This window comes from Balaenoptera borealis (genome assembly GCF_965194805.1).
Source record: "Balaenoptera borealis genome assembly, chromosome: 1".
NCBI classification, from domain to species: domain Eukaryota; kingdom Metazoa; phylum Chordata; class Mammalia; order Artiodactyla; family Balaenopteridae; genus Balaenoptera; species Balaenoptera borealis.
In genome coordinates, this window is record NC_138860.1 from 105,206,164 (window position 1) to 105,221,987 (window position 15,824).

General features: G+C 42.6%; 1 protein-coding gene across 1 annotated transcript; it reads right to left on the reverse strand.

Moving 5' to 3' along the window:
* Positions 1 to 10,244: 10,244 nt before the first annotated feature.
* Positions 10,245 to 12,758, reverse strand: S1PR1 (sphingosine-1-phosphate receptor 1; the record flags this gene model as incomplete). Its single annotated transcript, XM_082392575.1, has 1 exon — positions 10,245 to 12,758. The coding sequence occupies one exon, from the start codon at positions 12,756 to 12,758 to the stop codon at positions 11,610 to 11,612; it is 1,149 nt and encodes a 382-aa protein (XP_082248701.1). The 3' UTR covers positions 10,245 to 11,609.
* Positions 12,759 to 15,824: the final 3,066 nt, after the last annotated feature.

Genomic DNA, 15,824 nt, shown 5'->3' on the forward strand with positions numbered 1-15,824 from the left:
AGGAATCAGGAGCAAGTCACAATGAGACAGTTGGACATGTGACTCTCTAAGGTCCCTTCCAATTCAATGAATCTGTGATTATGAGTCTGGGAAGCCTGAGGAAGTTTTCTTGGCTTCTCTGTGTAATGGAAAAGCATAGCTCAGCTTCTTGGGGGAGGTTGATTAACCTCATTAGCTTAAGATTCTTCATCTTGAGGGAACAGGTAGGGATACACAGTTCATAGGATTGTTGTGTATAGCCAGTGGAAAAATGGGAAAGTCAGACTTGCTCGTACACTTTTTAAAGCTTTTAATTTTTAAAGTAATTTTAGAAAGGAGGGTGGCGAAGGGAACTAACATTTAGAAAATACTGCAGCATCCAAAGTGCATGGCTGATGTTCTCATTATGCTACTGCATTATCTGAGATGGCACATTTTGGAAAGGTTGAGACACTAGTGGTTTGATATCCATTATCACCACGCAGTGGAAATCCAGGAGCTAGAACATCCCATTCAGATATGTGGTAGCCTCCAATGATCAGACATACCAACCAAGAAGCCTTTCTAACCCTAAGTCCCAGAACCCAATCTAGCCTGTTTCCCAAATCCACCATGGGCTGTCACATCCCAAGCCAATGGAAGGAGACTGCTTCAATGTGGGACTGATTTAACACCAATGCTGGACCTAGATTGAGCAGCTCAGTTATTCCTATTTAAATCAAGTGACAAATAGGAGCCCTGAGGTCACCTGTAGCTACTATCATTTGACATTTGGCCTATAAAAGATAATTCTGAAATTGAATCAGTTACTAGCATTTAAAAATCAGGAGATGACACATCAAAATCCATAGTTCCAGCTTCCCTTGGAACACCTAAAAACACTGGGCTCCCGTTCTCAGCTGGCAACAAAGGACTGAAGGAGGTAAGGACTTCTCCACTGAGATGGACTTTCCTCTCAAGTTCGTCACAATCCTACCTGACTCACTTCACTCCAATAAGTTCTCTGCCTGGTTCCCAGAGGCATTTGAGGGCAACCACTGACTCGAAGATCTAAATAGAATAGGAAACCTGCTGAAGGCCCCTCAACTGCCAGAAGGCAACCAGCTCTGGATCTAAGTGGCTACTCTGGCATCTAATCATAAAGCTGATCTAACAAGACCCCTGTGCTAGGGACCCCTGAAAGCCAAATGATGGAAGGAGGCTGGCTAGCTCAGACCTGACAAGCAGGCCTGGAAGTCCTTACAACACTGACAAGGAATGAAGGCCAGGCCAGAAGTACTGTTTTAGCATTATTATTGCGTTTCGACCACTCTGCTCTGCCATGCATGGTATATAAAATGTCATTTTATAAGATATCATGTTAATTAGCCAGCGAATATATGGAGACATTTCACCATATAAAAGAGTATTTCAGCTTGCTTAAAGAATTCAAACAGGGCTTCACTAAACTAAATGTTTTCTAGATCCTACAATTTTCTTCCATAAAAATAAACCCAGTTCCATGGAAAATACTATAAATCACAGAGATCCTGATCTTAGCAAAGCTTAACAGACAGATCCTTATTTTCCCCAAAGCCCATACTTGGCTCATTTCAGTGGAATTACTTTTGTTTCTCCGTAGTGCTGTTTCCCCATGTGTGATGGTCGTCGTCAGCCTGAATGCCAGCCCCGGAATCAGGTCTTGCTTGTGGGAAAGGGCTTCGGTGCACTTAGACTTTTATGTTATTACACCCCATTAAAGAGCTTATGCTTTGTTATCCTTTTCTGAACCTTGGCAAGGCCTCTTCACTCTCTTACAAGTTAAGTGAAAGCAGAACTCTGTGCTGGGCTGCTAGAGCTTCCTAGTGAGAGCCATGAGATGTGAATAGTATTCATCGAAGAGATTATTCAAGCAGGCAGCCATCAATCCCAGGGATACCCTGCCGGTTCAAAAATACAGGAAACAAAGTTACGCCCTCAATTTATACCCCTCCTTAAGTTTACTGAAAAAAGAATTCAGCAAGGGAAACGACGCTGCTATCTTTTATTTGCTTTAGGCAGTGGGTTACGGCCTCTAAAGTAAGAGTTAGCGCTGTGGATTTCCTCTAAATTACAGAATAGTTCATGGAGTGACATATAAAGAATGTAGAGAGTTTATAATGCAAAGAAACTATAGTAATCCCTGATGTCTAAGACTTCTTTTGTATGGAATACAAATTGCTCTTTTTCCTTCAGATAGATTTAAATGGAAGTAGGGAGGAAGTTAAAGTGCTTTCAACAAAGAGAAAATGTTCCGATTACTTTGCTCCAAATGGACGTTTCCTGACAGTTACCAGTGCATTCTTAATTGATAATGAAATGCAAAGTCTAAAGTAAACTTACTGTGGTAACACAGGCACACAATTTCGTATGAATCAAAATTCTGCAAACCACCTAATAATATCAGACGTGGTGCCAGACTCAACCCTGACATGACGCAAGGCAGTTTTGGTGGCCTGAAAACTGTCCTCACCAGGGAAGGAATCAACATTCAATCATTTTGTGGTTTTTCAGTGAAACTCATCTCTTGTGTGCTTTTTTTTTTTTTCTCCAGTGTTTATTTAATTCCTCCAAATTCTCCATAGGCTTATTCTATCCATTAGGCAAAAATTATGTATAAATAATTTTCTTTAAGACTCTGATAAAATCATATAGCACCTCCAAAAAGCCACCTTTCTATAAATCAAGAAAATCTATTTTAAAACACAAAGGAAAGTAACTGTCCATTCCTTAATTTTAAAATACTTTAGGTTTCCAACGTTGGAACATTGTGTTGAATTAATACATTCTAAATTTTTACTTTAGGGAGGAATTAGTTAATTCACTCCTTTTTTGAAAAGACAAAAGATTGAACAAATTATTTTCCCTCTAGTGGAAATCTGATGTGTATTTAGGCATCCAAGATCCCACACTACTAGCAATTAGCTGCTAGGTGTGTTCAGTATTAACACACACTTCAAATTTGCACTCTAGTGCCTTGATCAGTATTTAGCCTAGAATTTGTGAGAATAACAATGGCCTTTTTACAAATCTAATAGAAAGCCCAGATGAGTAGAGAAAGATACCAAATAATCCCAGAAATCCAAGTCTCCTTATCTTGTAGGCCACATACACTTTAGCACAACCCCTGTTCCTAGAGTACCTCTTTAAGGGAAAGATAGTGTCATACAGATAGCTCTTTACTTTAACAAGTTCAGTAACTAAACTGCTTGTATTGAATGTTCTAGAAAGTGAGCAGAGGATGGAAATCTATTTGGCACAAACCACTTACAGATGTTTAAATTACTTCAACCCATTTCAACTTTTGCTACGTAGGGCCACAATTCAAAAATGACTGATTATGAAAAAAAAAAAAAAGCTCTCTATAAGCATAAGTTTTAAAAGAAAAACTAATACAATGAATATATAAAATGAGGTAATGTATATAAAACTGCTTTTCAAACTGTGTTGTTATAGGGGTCATTTTTCCCCTTTAAATTAGGAGGTCCTTGTGGGTATGTCTTCTAAATTCCCTGTAATTTTGCAACTCCTACTATGGTGCTTATGATAGTATAATAATTCAGCTGGGGAAAGTATTGACATAAAATATTTAGATAATTGAGGCAAAGGATTTTATATATTGAATAATGTAGGTAATTCTTTAATACCCTAATTCACTTTGCACGTGTGAATGGGAATATGAAAATCCATGTTTTTCTAAATGCTGCCCTGACCAGCATCTAGACAAGGAAGAGAAACCAAGAACTACTTCTGCAGGTGGCCACTGAAGCTAGCTGAAGCAGAACAGCATGTGAGACCTAACCACTATTTCTGGTGCCGCAAAAATCTGCAGAAGCTTGGTGAGTGAAGAATCTCCAGGCATATGATAGTTAATGCCTTTCGAAGTGATTTAGCACAAGTCTTCTCTTATTTTAGAACATAACTTTCTGGTGACTTAAATTTGTTTTTCCCTGAAGTGTCTAGACAGGCATAAAAGAAACCCTGAAATTAGAAAGAAGTATGCTTTCCTTTATACCAAAGAATTAAACCACCCAGCCCTCCCACCAGTAGACCTTTGAGGGGTGGATCTGGTCATGGTGAGTGGGCATCTGAGCTATTGGCAGGTTCAGTGCGATTGTTATGTAAGACTACGATGCAGAGTCCTTGGGCTGCTTGGGATCTAGTTCCAACTCCCTGGCATCAGAAGTCACTGAAACATACAACACACAAAAGACCTACCTAGGCTTCTTTCTCTGGTCCTCTAGAGGATTTGTGATTGCTCACCTTTAGATGAGTTTGCTCATGATGTTAATAATGAAGGATGTGTGTCATGTTTCTTCTTGAGTTGCGCATTTTTGTCTCCTTTTTTTTGCATCCAGGTTAAATAAGGACACCACCTAAGACTTATTCAAATGCAGACTTCATTTGCCCATTTCACCCAAGTGGCTCCACCCAACAGAGTTCACAGCAGTGCTCTAGAGAGAAAAGCACAAAGTGAAATGAGATATAAACTAAAAAGTTGAATGCTTTGATTTCACACGAGGCCTAGAACAACTTGAAAAACCAAATACAAGGGATGTAAGTTACAACATGATAGGTATAATGAACTCTGCTGTATGTTACATATGAAAGTTGTGAAGGGAGTGGGTCCTGAGAGCTCTCATCACACGGACATTTTTTTTCTGTTTCTTTAATTTTGTATCTATACGAGATGATGGATGGTCACTAAACTTATTGTGGTAATCATTTCATGATGTATGTGAGTCAAATCATTATGTTGTACACCTTAAATTTATACAGTGCTGTATGTCAATTATATCTCAGTAAAACTGGAAGAAAAAAATTGAATACCAATACTGATATTTACCACAGAGTCCAATACCATAAAGGACTTCATTCCGAATCTAAAAAGTTAATTCACCATTATTTAACTTTAAGTCATTTAGAGATATTGGTTAAATAAAAGCCAAAGATTAAAAGCTGCCAACGTGGATCATATTTATTAAGTGAAATTATTTTACACTGCGTGAGAAGTGAATATATTCCGGGAAGTGTACAACATTGGACAAACTCTTGGAAAGAAGCACTGTTTCTTGCTGTATCAGGCTTCCTGGGCCCCAAACAGAAGGAGCCATTGAAGCACTAGAGCTGGTGGAATGGATCCTATAAGCTCTATGAAGGCAGGGACCTTGTTTATCGTTCGCCTGGTATCCATGGCACACAGCCGAGGGCAAGCATTCTTGTTGAAGGGATGGGTGCATGGGTGGGTGCACCCATTAGGAGGGGTGGGAGCAGGAAGCACGAGCCACATCAGTGCTTCCTCTGGGGTTGTTCTTTCTGCCCTGGTTTCAACAAAGCAGCAGAAAAATGGAGCAATAATAGGATTAGAGCTCTAGGGAAGTAGGTAAGCAACTATCTACCTTTCCCCATTCCGGTCAACACTGGAAGCGATGTCTCTTCTTTCCGGTTCCCATTCCTCCTTGTATCAAATCAGCCTGTCCCAAGACCACCGCAGCACCTGAAGCACTTCACCTCTGCCCGGCCACTCCTAGAGCTGGCTGAAGGAAGGAATCCTTAAACAGGGCTGAGCACAGGCCAACAAGCTATCTAGCTGCAACAGCTTATAAAGCCCTCAAAAGCATGAGCTTAATGGATAAACAACTAGGTCCTATTGTATAGCACAGGGTACTATATTCAATATCCTGAGATAAACCATAATGGAAAAGAATATTAAAAAAAGAATGTATGAGAGAGAGAGAGAGAGCGACAGAGAGCAAGCATGAGCTTATCATCCATTTCTTTTGTGTCTCTGCCTACTACTTCTAACAATGCAGATCTTACACTGAGACAAGTGTAATTATGTGACTGAATACCTTTTAACTGTTTGGTCAGGTGGTTTGGCACACTCCAGTTTGTGTCACCAATACTAATACGTTTCAGTACCCTTGCCAGTGTGTAAAAGTCCATTCTTCATTAGGTGATTTACAAGGCACCATATACACCTAAGACTGAAATCTGTTAATAAACTTTCATTGTGAGAATTTCAATTATAACCCTAGACTCTTTCAAGACACGGAAATTCTTCAGAGATTACAAATACCAATACTTGGCCAAATTTCCATCCTATAGAAGCAAAGATATATCATCAGGTCACAGTTATTTAGCATTTTAATGTTTTGGTTCTGGGGCTTAGGAGAATAATAAAAGAGCATGTGTCCCTTCTATGGAACACTCTGAGGCTTTTGCCACATTCTACTGAACTCTGAAAACTTGTTCTGTAATTTCACAAAGTCCCATATAGCCCTCATACTCAGAAGTAGAAGTTTACCATATTGAATCTTTTTTTTTTTTTTTTTTTTAATTTCACAGGTCTTAAGAATATGGTTGGATAAGTTTAGACAAATGCATACACTGAGTAACAAACACCTTAAAAAATTAAGATAGGGAACATTGTTAACAACCTAGAAAGCTCCTTCATGTTCCTTTTCAGTTTATCCTCCTCCCCCAGGCAACCACTATTCTGATGACTTCTATCTCCATAGATTAGTTTTGTCTATTCTTAAATTTCACATAAATGGAATCATGCAGTATGTTCCCTTTTGTGGCTGGCTTCTTTGGCTCAACGTAATGGTTTTGAGATTTACGCTGATTGTTTCAAGTAACAGTAGCAGTTCCTTTTTAAATTGCTGAATAATATTCCATTCTATGAACTTACTACAGTGTGTTTATCCATTATTAATTAACACAGAAGCTGGATGGGCACATGCTGGTGCTTCAATAAAACAAATGTAGCAATTCCTGTTCTTTCAAATCTGCAGTTTATACTTGGCTTTTGCTAATGACTATATCCAGATCCAAAGCTGATTTTTAATCCTTCAGTCCTCAAAGAGAGCCTGGGAAAAACTTCTTGAGAGTCTGAAGAATCTGAGCAGAAAGCAGGAGTAAGAGATAGGAGGTATTCAGGGAGATATCTTCAACATGAACCAAATTTGCTCTAGGTCCTGGCTCTTGTCAAGGATTGTGAAAAGACTGAATTAAATGCAGGTCTAACCCTAACCCTCTCTCAGTGTTATCTTCCTCTTATCCTTCCTAGCTCTTTTGACCACTGGTTAAAAATTATTTTTCTCTATAGACAATCTAAAGACTTTCACCTATTCAAAAAAGCCTTGCTTGCTTGGGTAGTCTGTAGTTTCAGTTAGGATGGCAGTGAAGGCAATGGTGTATATAGAAATGTATTTTGAGTTCCTTTCCTTGTGACCAAGCACACATCAAAAAAGCAGGAAGGAAAGTTGGAGGAAATTATGCAATTTATTATGATTTCTCATCATCAAGAACTTGTGTCCACGGGGAAAGAATAATAGTCCCTATAAAGGTTTCTTTTGGTTATTTGTGATTCCTCTCTCAAGAACTTTAAAACAAATTTTGAGAAAGCATAGACAAATCTAGTTTGATCTAATTTGTTAGAAAACAAATGAGATCAATCTAATTTGATCTAATTAGTTAGGTGTCCGCAGGAAACATCATTCCAGATGAGAATGGAGCAACCAACATTAAAAAAAAAAAAAAAAAAGAATAACTGAGCATTATACTGAGATTATAGAAACTCATTATTGCAAATACTGTGGATAAATAATGGTTCCTAATTAGAGATTAATTTTAAGCCAGTGATTATTTACAGAATCAAATCTTTAACAGTTCTGTAGGTAGAATTTTTTTTTAATGTGTCACTCAAGTATTATCCCTTCTCAGTTGAAAAAGGGATTTTCAATATTCAGAATTACTTGAACTTCAAGTCCTCACTTTGTAGGATTTCCCCAACATGGTCCATCATCTTTCTGAAGGTGCTATTTCAGAGTAGTAGCTCCCAGAAAGAGTTCATTTGTAGTTGCCTAGAAAACCTGACAGGTGATATATTGATATATTGAATGGAGGCATGAATGGTCAAAATCATGCAAAAACTATAGTCTAGGTTAAAAGTACTATAAAGAGTATTGGACCAGACATATATTTAACATAGCTCATGTCCAGAGGAGAAATTAATCCAATTTGAAAGTAAGAACCATTAAAATCTTTATGTCTTTTTACATTGGGAAAAAATTGAAGATGCCATAAATCACAACTGTAGTGCTGATACTACTGATATTACTAAAATAAAATAAAGTATCTAATTAGCATGAATGCAAAACTCCTATTCCTGTACATTTTTGAATTTATAATATCACTAAATCAACTTTTTTAAAGAATTAATTTTTTCTACTTATTAAGAGACTAAAAAGGAAGAACAAGCGTTGTCTTATATAAGATTTTTATTTGAATGCTCTGAAAATTATAATCACATTTAATGTTGTTGGGAAGAAAGTATTATTTGATGTCATTTTGTAATTTTCCTGAATATTTATAAGCCATAAAGTATTGCTCTGGTTGTCTGTTTTCCTCCTCTTAAAAAAACCTCTACATCTTTTAAAATTTTTAATTAATTAATTAATTAATTAATTAATTTATGGCTGCATTGGGTCTTCATTGCTGCACGGGGGCTTCTCATTGTGGTGGCTTCTCTTGTTGCAGAGCACAGGCTCTAGGCACGAGGGCTTCAGTAGTTGTGGCCCACGGGCTCAGTAGTTGTGCTTCATGGGCTCTAGAGTGCAGGCTCAGTAGTTGTGGTGCACGAGTTTAGTTGCTCTGTGGCATTCTACATCTTTTTTAATCAAAACTTTAGGGAGTTTATTTTAGTATAAACACATAGGTACTGAGGGCTTTTTTTTTCTTCATCCTCAATTCTCAAAATATACTGAATTAAAACCAGATACTCATGTTGGGATACGGCCAAGGATTCCTTCATCTTAGCCATTGCTCTTGGCCAGATCTAGGGCTCTGACCCGCATCTACCCAGGGAAACCACAGTCCATGACTGTCCAGTTGTCTTGGAATGAAATGCGCTGTCTGTAATTTCCAGGAAGAAAACACATTTAATCATTGGATAATGTGCTCACAGGTAGGCAAGCGAGGCTGTGCTCCCTTGTCACTGATGAGCTCCCCAGTCCCCCCCAGGGTCAGCTGTCCCACCTCATTCTTCCCCACATCGTGTGAGTCACTGCTGTGCTTACAAAGATAAGTCCAAGAGTACAACCACTTTATCTTCCATAGAAACACAAAATGGACACGCTTTTCCATTATGCTTGATTCTGTAACGAAAGGTCTAGGAAGTGAGTGTAACATGAACTCATTCCTTCCGCCTCAGCAGACAGATGGATAGAGACATTCCAGTTTGTTTCCAGTCTTTTGTCTTCGGAGCATTTTTGGCATTTCCTTCAGGAAACTGGAGGTTGTGACCTAAGGTTTCCTTAGTGAACACGCTTCTGTTTCCCACAGTTAACTTTACCCAGAAATGACATCTACTCTATTAGGTGAGGTTTATCTTCGTGTCCCAACTGTGTCCTGTGCATATTCAATGACACTTGAAAGCACAAATTCTGAAAGTTAACAATAGCACTGAAGAGGCAAACACACCAAAATACTTCGATGTAATCCCCAATGAAGATGATAATATCAAAACAAGAATTAAAAATTCTGTGAGGCTTGCCATTTTATAGTTGGAGAAATTGACTAGGGATGTTAAAGCTTTCAGATACTATGAATCAAAAATTTTCAGATAAAAGATGTATGCTATTCAGCCAACATTCTACAACTTGTTACTTTATTGCTAATATGTAGTTTTATATTGTTCAGCGGGTAGACTGGGAGAAGTCAAAACAATGTCCTGAAAGAATTAAGTAATTTAATATAACCTCCCATAGCCATATCCCCACTTCCCCAGTATGTTGATGGCAAGCCAAGAATGTAAGCTTCTAGGGATGGGTGTGAACTGACCAGTGAGTGTCATAATTTAACTTTGATTTACAACCACATTGTTGTACATTATTTCATTTAAAACTCATGTTTTAAGACAGAATTATTGTACTTAATTTAGTTTGGCTTGAATGTCATTTAAAACTCAAACAATTACATTTACTTGCCAATGTGGTATTTAGAAGCTGGTGGTTTTCATCTCATTCTTTACTACTCTTCAATGTTAACTTATTGAAGTTTCTCTTCCTGAAAAAAAAAGAGTGGTTTCTAAACAAACCACATTCTTTTTTCACAGCCTAGTTTATCAGGCTAAAATCCTCTAAAGAATAACAGCAATTTGCCTTTAACTGATTCTAAAGAGGCACATAGTCAAACAGAATGTCTTAATAATTATTTTTTTAAAAATGCTCTTCACAAAGGAATCTTTAAAAAAAATCAGTTTATTAATGTTTAAAAGTTGATAAAGCTATGTGCAAAATGATCCACATTGTCAGAAACCTATTAAATACTATTTTTTTAAAAAAAGACATTTCTCAGTTTAATTGCACTGGAAACCACACTAAACAGACACCAATATATTTTTATTCTTTGTGACATTTATACACATCTTCAATTAACTATTTAATGTACTGAAAAACTTCTTATGTTCCCTATCAGTTAAAGTAATGCTTTAAGGGCACAAGAGGATGGTATTTTCTGAAGAAATACACATTCAATGGTGTTAACACAGGTTAGGAAAATCCAATAAAATGTTGAAACAAATACATTCAAAAATTATTTAAAAAGTACTTTTAACACAACAAAATACAGCCATCCTGTTGGTTGAAATGATTCACACAACACTCCGAAAGAAACATCAACAAAAGTGCCAAAGACAGATGCTGTATTTGTTAGACAAATTCGTTAAGAAATCTTTCTTGGTTTACAAAGTCACCCTCCAGTCAGTTTTCACCTTGTTTTGCTTGTTTGTTTCTCCTATGACACTAAGGATCCTGGCTGATGTCATTTAAATAAATTGGGACTTCCTCATGCAGATTTCAGCCATGATGGATATGATACTGTAATACATTTCATTGCAAAGGTTTTTTTTTCTTTTTTAAAGTGACTGCAACTAAAATCAAAAACACTCATCCAGCTTACGTGGAAACTTTGGCTTCAGCAAGTGAAATTGCTTTACATCTCCAAACCATCTCCACCACAGTCTACCTGCTGGACACAGCCTACCTGCTACACATCATCAAGAAATGGACCGTGCCACACTCTCAACTCTGAATGCCAGGTAGTTAAAATATAAAGTGAAGGAATTCTGAGGAGGGATGTGAAGGGGAAGGGAGGGTAGGATATGAAGAGCATACCTAGCAAAGCAGAAGTGCACACACTCACTTGGGCTGGAAACTAAAGTGAAAGAAAACATCTCCTCAAAGCTCCCGACAGAGACGCTTTCACACGGGGACATTAGTCTTTGAGGAGGGGCCAGATGAACCCTTCAGGAGCTTGACAATGCTAGACCTTTGGCTCAGTGCAAAATCAAAGCTCCAGCGAGGGGAGGAAATAGATTCCAGGCGAGGACCTGATCTCCACCCTTCCCAGTGCATTGTTCACAGGAACTAAGTCTACCCACCAACACCAGGCACCTCCAGGCTGTTCTTACGCTTCCCCTCCCTCCCTCTGGCTTGCGACAGCTCCCGCCTGGCAGCAGTGGAGGCACAGAGTTTTTTTTTTTTCCAAACAAACACTGGGGTGGTGGGCAACCATGCAAGCTCCCCATGGGTCAGCAGTTTTCACTTTTAGGAAGAAGAGTTGACGTTTCCAGAAGACATAATGGTCTCTGGGTTATCCCCATCATCCTTCTGAGGGTGGGAGGAGTTGTCTGACTTACTGCGGCTGAATTCCATGCCGGCGATGATGGGTCGTGTGAATTTGCCGGCGGAGTCTCCGCTGGGGCACTTGCAGCAGGACATGATCCGGACGAAGGCCCGACGCATCTCCTTGTTGGACAAAGTGTAAATGATGGGGTTGGTGCCAGAGTTGAGCACAGCCAACACCAGGAAGTACTCCGTTCTGAAGAGGATGTCGCAGGTCTTCACCTTGCAGCCCACGTCCAGCAGGAGCAGGATGAAGAGGGGCGCCCAGCAGGCGATGAAGACGCCCAGGACGATAATCACGGTCTTGAGCAGCGCCAGCGACTTCTCAGAGCTGCGGCTGGCCTTCGAAATGTTCTTGCGGAAAGTCAGACGGCGGCTCCGAGTCCTGACCAAGGAGTAGATCCTGCAGTACAGGATGACGATGGAGAGTAGGAGCAGAGTGAAGACCGTGGTGCAGAAGAGGATATAGTGCTTGTGGTAGAGCGGCAGCACTGTGGAGCAGCTGGGCAGCGCGCTGATGCAGTTCCAGCCCATGATGGGCAGGCCCCCCAGGATGAGGGAGATAACCCAGCAGGCACTGATGAGCAGGAACGAGCGGAACCTGTTGCTCCCATTGTGGAGTTTCATCTTCAGCATGGTGATATAGCGCTCAATGGCGATGGCCAGGAGGCTGAACACGGAGGCAGACAGGGCCACAAACATACTCCCTTCCCGCAGAAACCACTGGGCGGGGGTTAGCTTGTAGGTGGTGGCCCCAGACAGAAGCAGGTTGGCCGTATAGGCCACTCCTGCCAACAGGTCTGAGAGGGCGAGGTTGCCAATAAAATAGTACATGGGTCGGTGGAACTTCTTGGTTTTCCAAATGGTCAGCAAAACAAAGATGTTCTCTAGGATGATAAAGCAGCAGATGAGAATGAACACCACTGAGATCAGTTTAATGCCGTTTTCCTTGTCCGCGCCGATATTCAGCTTTCCCGTGTAGTTATAATGCCGGACGATGAGGTCGTAGTTGACATAGTCGGAGACAGAGCTGCGGAGGGCCTTGACCAGCGGGATGTTGGTGGACCCCATGATGCGCACTGTCCCCAGGAGCCCGGGGCGGTACTTCTCCAGATGAACGCTAGAGGGCGAGGCGGAGAGAGCCTTCACTGGCAGCGGGGGTGGTTGAGCGAGAGAGATCCAGGCTTTTTGTGTAGCTTTTCCGTGGCTGGAGAGGGCCTCAGAAACCGCAGCCTTAAACAAATCACAAAGAGGAGAGAGTCAGGGGAAAAGCCACAGCACACTGGCGTAATTCATTCTAGCGAAGGTATTGCTCCAGTTTTCTTGGTGCTGATTTGTTTTAAAGAAACTTGGGGAGAGTGCAGGAAGAAGGATTAAAAAACAAACAAACAAAAAAATCAAACTCTCATTTCTTGCAAAGAAAAAAAAAAAAAAAAAAGGAAGAAGGGGAAGAAAGAAAGGGAGAAAAAAACAAAAATGTACCGAAACTGAAAACTCCGACTCGACAAGATGAAAATCGCTCCCTAGGGTTACATCCACTCAAATGGAAATGGGAAAACTGGAGAAGTGAACCCCATTTATCCCCACTCTTGCCTCCTCAACCCCCCCCCCCACCCCCGCCCAACGCTGCTCCCACCCCACAAGGTTTCCAGCCGCAGCCGAAAGAGTCTCTGAAGCGTTCACCCGCTCAGCGGCGGGCTCACCACCAGCTCCTGGTCGCTCCTTCGAAGAGCCTCAACCGCCAATGTGAGGGCGGAGACGCACACCTCTGCCCTCCACCACCACCCAGCTAAAACCACCTCCTAATTGCCATGCAAGAAATTAGGTTTGCACGAAAACCATTTGACAGCGTAAGTCACTTTTTGGGCTCTATTAATAACTCTCTAGGAGCAGGTGTGCTTGGGGTCCAAAGGCGCAGCATGGTGTGGGCAGCCAAGCCCGCCCTGGCCTTGCGGTAAACAGGAAAGCTTAGCGCCTCCGTGAAGCAACAGCCTTTTCTTTCTTCTTCTTCTTCTTTTTTTTTCTTGCAAGCCAGTGCAAGAAAATATAAAGGTACTCAGTGAAAATCATTCATAAGCTATTGCAATAAATCCCAGAAGTTTCGTACATTCGTTGATTGCAAAAGTAGTATTTTTAGTTACTGTGGATATAGCCAAAACGCGCACGCAAAAAGAGACGTTAAACTACAAATGATAAAAATACATGCCACTGCATTCCAAATTCCAAATGCCAAATTACTCTCCAGAAACTCACACAAGCAGAAGTCTGCCGGTGCATTGCTAAGCTAGCGCGGGCAGTTTTATTCACTGCTTTTCCCCAACACGTTGCCTCCTCTCATAGAACTAGAAAGTGTGGGGGGAATGAAACGTGGCACTGGTGATCAGAAGTCTACCCGAGAGTTGTTTAAATGTTTCAAGGTAACGTAGCAAATGCGATAAAAGTGGAGTCATCGAGGCGACAGCAATTCCAGCAATTCCCAGGACAGCAGAGGCAGCTCGCGCCCAGTAGCTCCGCGTTTCCCTCATCTAATTCCACACCCTGCTCTCTCGCAGTGCAAGTTTAAGCCCTTACCCCACCTCCCCCAGTCTTTGTCTATAGGATTTCCCAGAATAAGCGCCTCTCCTCCGACCCACCACAGCTTCCGCTATCCCCCAGCCCCAGACGGTTCTACAATGGGAACTTAACCCTTTTCCAAACTTTAAGTCACAAGTGCGCCAAGAACAATCCGATCCGGTTGGTCTCCTTAGTAGCCCAGAGATGCTTGTTTTCAGCACCCAGAGACAGATGTTTTAAAAGTGTTCGTTTTGCTTCATTCCGGTTTAAAATTTTTGTTTCTGCCTCTGAAGACCTCCCGCCTCGACGCTCCTCCACGCGCACACCCTACCTGGCTCAGGCTGGACGAAGTTGCGTTCGGGGAGCTCCGGGTCTGCACGCCGCGCTCGGCATCTTGCTGCTGCCCCCGACTGAGCGCGCCGCGTTCTCAACTTACTCGAGTCGGGGTCCCCTCCCTCCGCAGCCGCGCACTCCAATGGCCAGCGCGCTCGCCGCGGCCCGGCCGACCGGTCAGCTGAAGTCGCCGAGCGCCCCGCTGAGGCTGAGTGGCTTCTTTAGGAAGAGACAGGGAGGAGTGAGTGCCTCAAACCCCCCACGCCCTCCGCCCGCGGCTGGGGACCTCAGGATCAGTGCTGCTGAGACTCACCGTCCGGGAACGATCTGCGGCAGAAACACACACACAAAAAGAACCCCTCCTTCCCCACAGGCAACCAAAAAAAGGAAAAAAAAAAAAAAAAAAAAAACCCAGAAAAGGGGCGGAGCCTGGTGCCCCCAGGACTCTTAATGTATAAATCTCGGCCCTCGCCCTGCAATCCGCCGCTCCCGGGCGGTGGAGACAGTTCTCCCGCGCCTTAGAAAAGGGGGGGGAGGCGAAGAGCTGTTGGAAGCTTTTCTCCAGAAAAGTCTTAAGGGACAGAGGACGGCCTGGCGTCTGTAGTGCATCTCTCTGGTCCCCCAGCCCCGCAGCCCTTGGGGGATTGGAGTCCGGTGATTGTGGCCGGGCTCCGCCCTCCTCTCTGGCCCCGGCCGCGTCTGCGGAGGCAGGGGAAACAGGCGCCGCGACCACGCGAGCCCCGGCCGCGTTCTGGGGGAGGAGAGGCTGGGAAGGGGCTGCCAGAGGTATGGAGGAGGCGAGCAGCCTGGGAGGGAGAATGGCCCGGGAGGTTCCTCCACTTCTGCCCGCCTCCATCTCTCACCCCCATCCCGCTGCTGCCTCGAAACTTGCGGTCTGAGGGGCAGAAAGTGGCTTTCTCGGGGCGCGCAGTGAAATGGGCCAGCTCCGGGGGAGGTGTTGGGCGGGGGTTCCCCTCACTCAACTGGGCGCAAAATCAGGCCTAGTGTCCTAGATTCTGGCCAGTGGTGAGGTCTTTGAGGAGGTGGGCAGCTGCCGGGGCCCGAGAGACTTAAACAGCTTGGGCAGCTCAGGAATTTCCAAAGGGGAAGAGCTGCCGGCCCGATCAGCCTAGGGCCTGCAGCTGCCCAGCTCGGGGCCAGCGCGCTTCTCTCCCTCTCTACTTGAGAGGCCCCCAAGCCTCAGCGCTCACAACTCGCCCACTCTTTCCTTTCCCTTGGATGCTACTTCAG